Source organism: Orcinus orca, chromosome 15, assembly GCF_937001465.1.
Source record: "Orcinus orca chromosome 15, mOrcOrc1.1, whole genome shotgun sequence".
In the NCBI taxonomy this organism is placed as follows: Eukaryota; Metazoa; Chordata; class Mammalia; order Artiodactyla; family Delphinidae; genus Orcinus; species Orcinus orca.
This window is the reverse complement of record NC_064573.1, coordinates 51,281,839-51,294,245: the sequence shown is the minus strand read 5'-3', so window position 1 is coordinate 51,294,245 and position 12,407 is coordinate 51,281,839. Positions and strand designations below refer to the sequence as shown.

The 12,407-nt window shown below is 40.4% G+C and overlaps 2 protein-coding genes across 3 annotated transcripts in view; both read right to left on the bottom strand.

The window, feature by feature from the left end:
* The window catches only part of ABHD3 (abhydrolase domain containing 3, phospholipase), a 38,360-nt gene extending 34,278 nt beyond the window's left edge, over positions 1 to 4,082 (bottom strand). For both annotated transcript variants that reach the window (XM_004273762.2, XM_033435346.2), the window contains exons 1-3: positions 3,690 to 4,082; positions 3,071 to 3,234; positions 1,828 to 2,010 (exon numbers count right to left, since the gene is read on the bottom strand). In XM_004273762.2, the coding sequence (XP_004273810.1) occupies positions 1,828 to 2,010; positions 3,071 to 3,234; positions 3,690 to 3,851 (509 nt within the window). In that variant the 5' untranslated portion in view covers positions 3,852 to 4,082. The remainder of the gene's footprint in view (positions 1 to 1,827; positions 2,011 to 3,070; positions 3,235 to 3,689) is intronic.
* Positions 1 to 12,407, bottom strand: part of ESCO1 (establishment of sister chromatid cohesion N-acetyltransferase 1) — a 1,212,023-nt gene that overhangs the window by 152,451 nt on the left and 1,047,165 nt on the right. The gene's annotated exons all lie outside the window — the stretch shown is intronic.

The following is a 12,407-nucleotide window of genomic DNA, read 5'->3' as shown; positions in this document are numbered from 1 at the left end:
ATTCAGCATTAGAGTTCCCTAAACCCAAATAAGCTGGGTCTTCAAGCAGCTGACAGTGATCTGGTCTAGCCTTACCCTCTCATAGGCTCCTTATGGTAAGGACAATTTCCCACAACTCTTTGTATCTCCTCACAGTACCCAGCGTAGAGCCTTCCTTCTATCATACATTCTCAATAAAATTTCTGAATCAGTAGAAGAGATTTTAACCCTTAGGGAAGCTAGAACCTTCCTACAGCTTTGAAGCACAGTGTAACAGTAGCCATGGTAATAAAATTTGGCAACTTTTACAAGTAATGGAAAAAAGCCATGCATACCGGTAACTCTAGAGCTTATGAGATTCAGTCCTTGAGTTTCAACTACATTGTGTTTTGTTTGTTTGTTTTTGTTATTTATTGAAGTATAATTGATTTACAATGTTGTGCTAATTTCTGCTGTACAGGCAAGTGACTCAGTTATACACATATATACATTCTTTTTTTTAAATATTCTTTTCCATTATGGTTTATCCCGGGAGATTGGATATAGTTCCCTGTGCTCTACAGTAGGACCTTGTTGTTTATCCATTCTAAATGTAATAGTTTGCATCTACTAACCCCAAACTCCCAGTCCATCCCTCTCCCTCCTCCCCTCCCCCGTCAACTACATTGTTTTTAAAAGCACTTTCTAAGTCTTGGGAGACAGTTCAGGCAAAGTATAGAATCAGCAATTTAAATATGTACAAAAGGCTTTATAATCTGTATTTTCTGAGCATGACTAAGTTTTAGCAAAAAATTGGAATCAAGCCTCATATCTAACTGAATGGTGCTTAAACATTGTATCCAATGATATCCAACGATAAATTCCTGCTATTGCTTATAGTGCAAATTTAATAGGAACCATAATTCTGGAACACCATATCAAGGCTTTCAAGAGACTGTCACCTCATGAACAAAATAGACTTTATCTGTAAAAGATCAGAGTTAACTTGTTAAAATTGAATTAGCTATTATGGCATTTTCTTCTTTATATCAAAATGTTTTTATTAATATAAAGTCAACATCAGTTTTTCACAAAACAAGTGTTTTGAGTTTAAGAAAAGATACAACTTGGCTTTAAACACAACTCAGAGTGTTCCACTACAATAATTACCATTGGCTAAAAAAGACTGAGGCTCAGAAAAGCAGTACCTTTCACAATGAATCTGCTTTCAAATTTTAGAACTGAACCAGAAACTTAAAGTTGCTAAGTTGCTTGCAAAAATTAAATAGTATCTGGTGACTGAGTTGAATAATGATTACTTAAAAATGCTGTGCCATCATTAACTGGACCCTAGCCACACACACCTGCAAACTCAGGTGGACAGAAAAGGCACAGATCACCTTTGGAAAGATAAGGATGACCTACAAGCTGATTCTGAATATTTTTTACACTTGGGATCTGAGCCGATGAGGCAAGATTAGTGGATCCAGAGCCCAAATGTGGAGTATGACATGAGGGACATTGGGCAGTCTCTCAGGGGTTTGTAATTGCTATTTTCCTAGCAATCCCTTCACTGTGGCCTACTGCTTCTTAGCCCTGGGTCCTATGTCAATTCCTAAGTGATTCTAATTTCATGCATTCATTCAACCGAAATCTGCTGAGTGCCTAAGTACTATTTCCTGTGCAATGATTCAGTTATGCATTTTCCTGAAAAAAGAGGGGAAGGAGGAAGCAGGGAAAAATAATAATTTAGGGGATTGCATAATCCATGCAAGAAATAACAAGTATTTCGGAAACAAACATGCAGACATATTTAAGCTTCATTTAGAATGAATTAAGTGAAAAACAGAAGAAATCTTTCACTGGTACCTGTATCCCAATTCTTCACTAAGGTGAATCATATGAAGGATGTATGATTCCTTGCTTGTTCCAGTGAGGCCAGGCAACAATAAGATAGTAGGTCTGGTGCTGGCATCCATATAACACTTACTATTATCATCATCAAACCAGTCCAGTGAAATCTGTCCTCCATCTGCAGTTTTAATAAGTTCACTGAAAGAAATAACACAAAAGACATACATACTCTTTTAGTGTTTCAAGTCATGTCTTAATATTAGTTCCTAATTCTCTCTCTCTTTCTCTCTCTGTATATATATATGCCATTACTTGGTCCTCTCAAAATAACTTCTTTCCAGCATCCACTAACACACACGTCACTTTCTTTCATCACATGAATGTCATGAAATTAGTATAATAAAGTATTTCCAGCAAGATCAGTAAAAGATAGTATGTAAAAATGGGCTTCAAACTACTTCAAATATTTATCTTAATCATTTCCTCATTGCTCTGAAATACCCAGCATTTAACCCCTATTTGACTGAGGTCACCCAAATAATTCAACAGAGAATCTTGAATAAGTAAACTGCTGATCTGATCACCGCTCTAGCCGTTTGACTCAATAAGGCAGTCTCCTCACAGAGCATATTACAAAATTTGCTTCTTAAACACTTCAAAGTACTTCTCGCATAGTATCTACGAACTTGAAGAGTTTTCCCAAACGAATAGTGCAAGTTCCAGGCAACAAAAGAAACTCTAGAGGGACTAGATGACTCAGTAAAATTAATAATAAGCACCATTTAAATCTCCTGGTTACTGATATATTCTGGACCATATCTTTAACACCTCAAGGACATTATCCACAAGAACCCATTTGCTTATCAATATGAAGTCCTTTTACTGGGGTCCATCACAGAAAATCCACATTAATTGGCATCCTTCTCATCCCCACCGCCAGCTCAATGCATATCATCAAAGGATCTAGGTCCTCAGGGACAGAGGCATGACAAATTGGAAAAAGAGTAACCCCCAAACACTTCTCTCACCTTAGAAAATAAACCATTTACATCAGAGCACCTCCCCCCAACAGTGGTGAAAGGTAACACCTGAATATTTTCCTGCAGCTGCGTGTGTCTGTGGCAGACGTGCTTTCCACCTTCATTCCCCCTTGCTTTTCTATATACTTAACTAAACCGGAGGTTGTATTAACCAAAAACTGGGAGTATGCAAAACATTGTGATTTTGAAGAAATGACTGAAAATGGAACTTTACTTACTTCCTATACTTCACCGGAGGCTTGGAAGTGATGAAAGGTCTCAGCAGTGTCTGTCCTCGACTCTCCCAGCACCAGACCGTCGGGTAGTACGTTTCTGTCACCACAGGACAGTGGTCCTGAAGGAAGCGGCTGAAACTTTCACCCCCTGTCACTAACTGGGGCTTCTGTGGGGAAAGCCAATATCAGTGAAGTGTCCAGAACAAAGTTTCTGCCAACTGTAAACCAGAAACAAGCGCAAACTCGTCCCTAGCGCGAGATCCATCTGATTACATATCCTTCTGGAAGCCTGACGCAAATAATTCAAACACAACGAACTTAACAGTGGTTTATTAAACCCTTCTAGGGAATGGAGAGAGTTGACACACGGGAGTCATCCTCAGAAGTGCTAGAGCATCGCGGAGCTGCTTTACCAGGTTAGCGAACGGTGACAGGGCAGTGCCGCCGCGCCGAGGTCAGCAGGGTCCCGCGCGCTCAGAGGGCGTCCATCAGATGCCGGGGAAAGGGCGCCCCGGACGGCCCCAGACACTCGCCCCAGACAGCGGCACCTCTGGCTTCGCCTGCTGCTGTCACTCCCGGAGAGCTGCCCGCGGCCCTGCGCCCGCGCCATCCCCCGGCTCACCTTGGCAATGCTGCTCATGTAGTAGCAGGCGTAAGCGAAGCTGAAGCCCAGGATAAGGGATAAGCCCACTCCCGAACCGAAGAAACCGATCCGGACTTGATGCTCCAGGTAGAGCGAGAGCTCCCGGGAGAGCATCCGCAGGTCCATGGCTAAGCGCTGCATGGCCCGGGGACCGCGGCGCGCGGGTGCTGCGGCCGGAGGCCAGCTAGCGGGCACGGAGCGAAAGCGGGCGCGCTGGCGCCGCCGCGGACCCTTGACCAGAGCGTCTCCGGCCGGACTGAGCCGGGCTTCCGCCAACGGGCGCGGCCCAGTGGCCCCGGGAGGCGTAGCCCGGCACGCCGTACTCCGCCGGCTCCGCCCCGGCTTCCCCCGGTCCGCCCCCCACCGCTTGCCACTCAGGAACCTTCTTGCGGCGCAGTTCCAAGCTTGCACCCCCGCGACGGCGGATGGTGTTCTCTCGGCCGGGTCGCAGTCAGCCTGAGTGAACCCCCAGAGTTGGGAGAGAGCGGGTGCCATTTCGGAGAAGGAAATGGGCCTGGCAGCGCGCGTTCAGGCCCCGGGGCCGGCACCTGCCCCAGTGACCTTGAACAATTCCTCAAGGGTCTTAAGTTAAGCCTTCCGGTAAACTAGCAGCTTTAGGGTGCCCAGGAAGTGTACGCTGCAGTTGTAAGATTTGGGGAGTTAATGTCAAAGATATGTTAGGAGGATGCACTATGTAGTGAAAAAAAATCCTACATCCCCCAGGAAGTTGTGTTGCCCCCAAGACTATCAAAAGAGAAAAAATAGTCTATAAACATTCAGTAGTGAAGGCATTCATACTTGACTTTAAATCTCTCAATCCTTTAAGTAGCTAAGTATGCCTTAAATGAGAAGTGGTTCCCAAAAATAAATGAGGAGATCAAGAATAGGAACTGGGATTCAACATTTTTAAAAGCCTATCTGTGGTTCATTAATGCTCTGAATTTATAGACATATGGAAATTCAGTTACCTAATATACAGACAAGAAACCATTTATGAAGTAGGTCCTCCTAGGCTTATTTATGGCAACATGACTAAAGCCAGGAGATACAGACATCTAAAAGGATTAGAAGATTTGACAATCCATTATTATGAGCTCCTCCCACCAAAAGTTACCAGGAGTAGCAAGGCTCAGATAGCAAAAGGAAAAAAGGCAAGGGCTGTATAGTCTATGACAAATTTCACAGGATATAAATTAGTGATAGGGAAATGGAATGGGCCAGAGTGAGCAATTTATTTTATTTGGCTATGATTTGGTCATTGCAACTTGATGGTTGACAGTACCCAGAATAATTGTTATCTTCACTGAGCCTGTTTTATCTTTTAATCTGTAGAGCAGTAATTTCTGCTCTATAGAGTTGTTAAGATGACTAAATGAAATAGTGTACGCATTAACCTCCACCTGAATATAAGTAATTCTTTCACTCACTGGCTCTTGTACTTGAGCACACCCAGAAACTCAAATGCGCATGGCAGTTGCCATACTTGACCATTTACATGCAGCATTCTTTGCAATACCTGCACCTGCCTTCTACCCTGCCCACCAATACATACAAGTATATTTCATTTTGCTTAAGTTTGAAGTGAAAAATATCATAAAATAAAATAAGATACTTCGTAGGCATCACAGTGTGTGGAAAGCATGCTGACATGGGAATAAACAACGCTGAGCTCAGCCACCAAACTCAGGAAAACCGTTTACTCTTCTGGAGCCTCAATTCCTTGTCTATAAAATAAGATGGTGGAAATGGAAGAGGCCCAAGTTTCTTTCCTATAAGAAGAACATTCACAATCTTCCTTAAGACAAGAACTATTACTTCTAATTTAGATGAGGAAATGAGAGCTCGGACCCCAACACAATCCCCGGTGATCTCTTTCTCCTGGTGCTCATGCCTTTGTATAATCCTTTCTCCTTGAGTGCAGGTACAACCTGTGACTTCTAGCCGATAAACTATGGTAAAAGTGATGCGATGTCACCACTCCTGGGATTACATTATATTATGTGACCCCAGTTTAGCAGACTGGAGCTAAAAGCTCTCCTGATCACCTTGAAGAAGCCAACAGCCATATGAACTGCCCATGGAGAGGGCCACATGGCAGAGAACTAGTGGTGGCCTCTAGGACTTATGGGTAGCCTCTAGCTGACAACCAGCAAAAATATGGGGCCCTCAGTCCTACAACGGCAAGGAATAAATTCTACCAACACCCTGAATGAGCTTGGAAACAGATTCTTCCCCAGTTAAGCCTCCATGTGAAAACACAGCCTGACCAACATCTTTTTTTTCTTTTTTTTTTTTGGCTGCGTCGGGTCTTTGTTTCGAGATCTCCTTGAGGCTTTTCTCTAGTTGTGGTGCGTGGGCTCCAGAGCGCATGGGCTCTGTAGTTGTGGTGCACGTGCTTAGTTGCTCCACGGCATGTGGGATCTTCCCGGACCAGGGCTCGAACCCATGTCCCCTGCACTGGCAGGCGGATTCTTAACCACTGCTCCACCAGGGAGGCCCAATAGCTCATTATTTATTGTAGGAATGTTTTAAATAAGTTAAAGATTTCAGCTGTTTCAATCAATGTTCAAAACTGAGAAACCCATTGAGAGACTTTTGCGTTTTTTCTTTATACTTCTCTTTTTAAAATTGTCACAATGAACATTTACTTTTTAAACATTAAAAAAGTTATATATATGTGTATATATATATATATATATATATATACACATATACAAAGCTAATTGTAAAGGAGTAAATCACATGAAAAGATATATAGCTAAAAGTAAGAAAGGCCAAAACATTCTAAGACAAGTTTTAAATAGGAACATATCTTCACAGATTTTGTATAATGTGCCCTGGTTCCTTTTATTAAGGAATGCTATTTAGAAACAAAGATCTGGGTTCTTGGTTTATAGTTACATATAGATATAGTTGTTTCTGTATCTATCCCTCTGTATTTACATTAAGATAAAGGTGGGTTCAGAATATAACTCTTTTATGTGGACTCCCTGAGGGTTTTTAGGAGGAATTAAACCTCGTAGTTAGCAATGTTTCTGGGTTTTTTTCCTTTAACTTTTGGACAAAGCAAAAATTCTACCTGTAATAGGGAACACCCTATATCCTTAACCTCCTCCGTTATATGGCAAATCAGCAACAGAAATCAGAGGACAGAATGGTTTATACTGACAGAGAATGCCAGAACTGCAAATCACAAGACATAAACTTAATGAAACACAAAATTTTAGGTTACATTCAGTTAAAAAGATATTGTAGCTCTATATGGATTGTTATAAAAAAATTGCAGATGGTCACCAAATTATTTATTAACAAACCACTATGACCCTAAATTCCTCAGTTTTAATACTTATTGCACTAATTGCAGCCCTAACTTTAACAATCCCTAACACTAGCGAAGTCCAACCTTAGCACTAACAATCTGATTTCCAAGTGATTGATTTCTTTGGGAGGAGCAGTATACCCTGGGAACTGAAGCAAGAGACTTCAGGATGAGAAAAGGAGTTAAAATAAGGAAGGGCTCAACTAACAGGCAAAAAGTCATGTTGGAAAGAAGGAATGTACATGTGAGACGCCCTGTGGAAGCCTAGGCAAGAAACAAGTTGAACTTTTTGAAAGCTTAAGAAGTGGTGAAGGAGGCAGATGAGTTTCTGGTTCACAGCCCAATCTGTACTGTTTAGATTTATCACTGTGATCTCTAAAGCTCCCCTCAAGGTTAATTTGTGTTTATTAGATTCAGAGTGTGGCAGCCAAGTAGTATCCATAATAGGGAGATAAATTAGCCTGTTTCCTCCAAGGTAACTGGAGTCATTTGGGAGTACCTTCCTATGGAGCAGATTAATTTACAGATTCTAACCCAACTGGAGGAACATAGAGTTGATGCTTCTTCTTCCTCCTTCCCCAGGGAAAAGCCAAAGACATACTTTGTGTAAGATAGAATGGCAGACAGACAGAAAGAAAAAGAGAAACTATCATATGGGTTTCAATTGAAGTGGTTGAGATCAAAATTATCTTAATAGAACTTCAATAACTAGCCTTCATGCAAAGATGCAGCTTTCTGATCATATGTAGTTGGAAAGAGAAAGATTTTTGGCCACCTTGACATCTGTGAAAACACTCTGCCCTGTTAATTCCCAAATAGCTTGTTTACAAGTAAGTGTACCCATAGTAGGCAAGTGTAGAGTGGTAATGTGAAACACTGCAAGAATGTGATAAAATCAGTTCTTAATCAAGGCAACACATTTAAGTTAAAAAAAAAGAAAGAAAGAAAGAAAAGAAAAGGAAAAGAGAATAATATGTTCTTATGTTCTCAGTTGAGTACCTCCAAACTTACCTGTATACACACTCACACTTGTATGACTGATGGGATATGGTCCTTGGGGACATAGGAAAGGTGGGGGGGGGTGATACCCAAACACAGGTGAAGGCAATGTCCTTTCCTACTTTATCAAAGATCATAACCTATGGTAGGCAGAATTCTAAGATGTCCTTCTCTCAAGATTCCTCCCCGTGATGTTCAAGTTTACCTTGGAGATATTGTGTTTGGTTCCAGATCACTGCAATAAAGCAAGTATCATAATAGAGCAAGTCACACAAATTTTTTGGTTTCCCAGTGCATGTAAAAGTTATGTTTACACTATACTTTAGTCTATTAAATATGTAATAGTAGCATTATGTCTAAAAAATGTACATACCTTAATCAAAAAATACTTTATTGCTAAAAAAAGTTAACCATCACCTGAAAAAGCAGGGTTGCCACAAACCTTCAATGTGTAAGAATGCAAAATCTACAAAGTGGAATGAAGCAAAGCACAATAAAATGACGTATGCCTGTACTCACCCTTGTATAATCCCCTCCCCTTGGGTGTGGGTGGGATGTGTGAATATGATGGGATAGTTCTGTGATTATGTTACATTTTATGGCAAAGATGAAGCGATTTTACACGTGTAATCAAGGTCTGCAATCAGTTGACTTTGAGTAATCAAAGGGGAGATTATCCTGGTTGGACTGACCTAATCAGATGAGCCCTTTAAAGGAGGGTCCAGGGGTCAGACATGGAAAAAGTCAGAGATTCTTTCTTCTGCTGAACTTTAAGAAGCAAGGCTCCATGAATTCTAAAGCTGCAAGAAAATGAATTCTCCAAATAACTACATGAACTTGGAAGAGGACCCTGAGCCTTAGATAAGAGTACAGGCTTGAGACTTCCCAGTCGGTCCAGTGGTTAAGACTCACCTTCCAATGCTGGGGATGCGGGTTCAATCCCTGGTTGGGGAGCTAAGATCCCACATGCCTTGCGGCCAAAAAACCAAAACATGAGACAGAAACAATATTGTAACAAATTCAATAAAGACTTTAAAAATGGTCCACATCAAAAAAAAACTTAAAAAAAAAAAAAGAGTACAGCCTTGGGAATTCCCTGGTGGTCCAGTGGTTAGGACTTGGTGCTTTCACTGCCGTGGCGAGAGTTCAATCAATCCCTGGATCCCCCCACCAAAAAAAAGAGTATAGCCTTGACCATTGAGTAGAATGTTAGCAGTGAGTTTTTTATAAATCCCCTTTATCATGGTGAGGAAATTCCCTTCTACTCCTAGTTTGTTGAAAGTTTTCATCATGAAAAGGTGTTGGATATTTTCAAATGCTTTTTCTGCATCAAATGAGATGATCGTGTGGGTTTTTTCCCCTTTATTCTGGTAATGTGGTGTAGTTTTCATATGTTGACCCACCCTTGTGTTCTAGGATAAATCCCACTTGGTCATGATGTATACTCTTACTGTGCTGCTGGATTAGGTTTGCTACTATTTTGTTGAAGTTTTGTTTTTCACCTATATTCATAAGGGATGTTGGTCTCTAGTTTCCCTTTTTTGTGTCGGTTTTGTCTGGCTTTGGTATCAGGGTAATGCTGGTGTCATGAATGAATTAGGAAATTCTTCTTCCTTTTTTTATTTTTCGGAGGAGTTTGAGAAGCGTTGGTGCTAATTCTTTAAATGTTTGGTAGAGTTCACTGGTGAGCCTTCTGGCCCTAGGCTTTTTTTGGGGGGAAGGTTTTTGATTTCTGATTCAATCTTTTACTTGTTATAAGTCTGTTCAAATTCTTCTATTTTCTCTTGAGTCAGTTTTGGTAGTATGTGTTTTTCTAGGAGTTTGTCTATTTCATTTAGATTATCTAATTTGTCAGCATATAGTTGTTCATGGTATTTTTTAATAATCCCTTTTATTTCTGTAAGGTCTCCATTTTCAATCTGATTTTAGTAATTTACATCTTCTCTGTTTTTCTTAGTCAGTCTAGGTAAAAGTTTGTCCCTTTTGTTGTTTTCGAAGAATCAACTTTTGGTTTCACTGGTTTTGTTTTTCTATTCTTTATTTCATTTATCTCTGGTCTAATCTTTATTATTTCCTTCCTTCTTCTAGCTTTGGGTATAGTGCTTTTCTCTTTCTAGTTTCTTAGGGTATAATTTTAGATTATTGATTTGGGATCTCTCTTCTTTTTTAATGTAAGCATTTTCAGCTATAAATTTCTCTCTGAGCACTGCTTTTGCTGTATTCCCATGAGTTTTGATATGTTTTCATTTTCATTCATCCTAAATTATTTTCTAATCTTTCTTTTGATTTCTTCTTTGACCCACAGATTGTTTAAGAGTATGTTGTTTAGACGTAGAGAATGGACTTGAGGACACGGGGAGGGGGAAGGGTAAGCTGGGACGAAGTGAGAGAGTGGCATGGACATATATACACAATCAAACGTAAAATAGATAGCTAGTGGGAAGCAGCCGCATAGCACAGGGAGATCAGCTCGGTGCTTTGCGACCACCTAGAGAGGTGGGATACGGAGGGTGGGAGGGAGATGCAAGAGGGAGGGGATATGGGGATATACATATGCATATAGCTGATTCACTTTGTTATAAAGCAGAAACTAACACAATACTGTAAAGCAATTATATGCCAACAAAGATGTTTTTTAAAAAAAAAGAGTGTGTTGTTTAATTTCCACATATTTGCAAATTTCCAAGTTCCCTTCTGTTACTAATTTCTAGTTTCATTCTATTGTGGCCATATAAGATACTTTGTATGATTTCAGTCTTTTAAATTTATTGAGATTTGTTTTGTGGCTTAACATATGGTCCATCCTGGAGAAATTTCCATGTTTAGTTGACAAGAATATGTATTCTGCTGTTGTTGGGTGGGGTGTTCTATAGATGTCTGTTAGGTCTATTGGCTTATAGTGTTGAATCTTTATTTCCTATTGATCTTCTGTGAGGTTGTTCATCCATTACTGATATAGCGTATTGGAGTCTTCAACTATTATTGTAGAGCTGTTTATCCCTTCAATTCTGCCAGTTTTTGCTTCATATATTTTAGGGCTCTGTTGTTAGGTGGATATATGTTTATAACTGTTATATCTTCTTGAAGGACTGAACTTCTTATCAATATATAATGTCTTTCTTTGTCTTTCGTAACAATTTTTTACTTAAAGTTTTTATTTTAAGCTATTAATCTAGCTACCCAGCTCTCTTTTGGTTGCTATTTGCATGTTGCAGTCGGTTGAATAGTGACTGTAAAAAGATATGTCTAAGTCCTGATACTTGTGAATGTAACCTCAGTTGAAAATAAGGTCTTTGCTGCAGCTGGGTTAAGGGTCTTGAGATGAAATCATCTTGGTCTTAAGGTGGGCCTTAAATCCAATGATAGATGACCCTACAAGAGAAAGGAAAGGGATATTTGAGAGACACACAGGAAAGATGGCAATGTGAAGATGGAGGCGCAGATTGGAGGGATGCATCTACCAGCCATGGAGTACCAAGGATACTAGCAGCCACCAGCAGCTAGGAGAGAGGCATGGGATGGATTTTCCCTCAGCAACTGGAAGGAGCTAATCTGGCTGATACCTTTATTGTAGACTTCTGGTCTCCAGAACTGCAAGAGAATAAATTTCCATTGTTTTCAGCCACCCAGGTTGTGGTAATTTGTCATAGAGAACTAATACACATGGAATATATTTTTTCCATCCTTTCATTTTCCATCTATTTGTATCTTTTTTTTTTTTTTTTTTTTTTTTTGCCGTACGCGGGCCTCTCACTGTTGCGGCCTCTCCCGTTGCGGAGCACAGGCTCCGGATGCGCAGGCTTAGCGGCCATGGCTCACGGGCCCAGCCACTCCGCGGCATGTGGGATCCTCCCGGACTGGGGCATGAACCCGCGTTCCCTGCATCGGCAGGCGGACTCTCAACCACTGCGCCACCAGGGAAGCCCTGTATCTTTGATACTAAAGTGAATCTCTTAGACAGCGTATGGTTGGATCATGTTTTGTAATTATTTTTTATCCATTCAGTCAATCTCTGCCTTGTTTTTAAAGACAGCTTTACTGAGGGACTTCCCTGGTGGTCCAGTGGTTAAGACTCTGCGCTTCCACTGCAGGGGGCACGGATTCAATCCCTGGTCAGGGAACTAAGAACCCATGTGGCATGGCCAAAAAACAAACAAACAAAAACAAAATAATAAATAGCATTAAAAACAGCTTTACTGAGGTATAATTCACATACCATACAATTACAGCGCTTAAAGTGTACAATTCAATGGTTTTTAGTATACTACATCATAAATTTTAAAAAACTATAAATAAATACATATTTATGTAGAAATACGTGTGCTGTCATTATATGTATTATATGTGGTCAAATATGTATAACAAAAGTTGTCACTTTA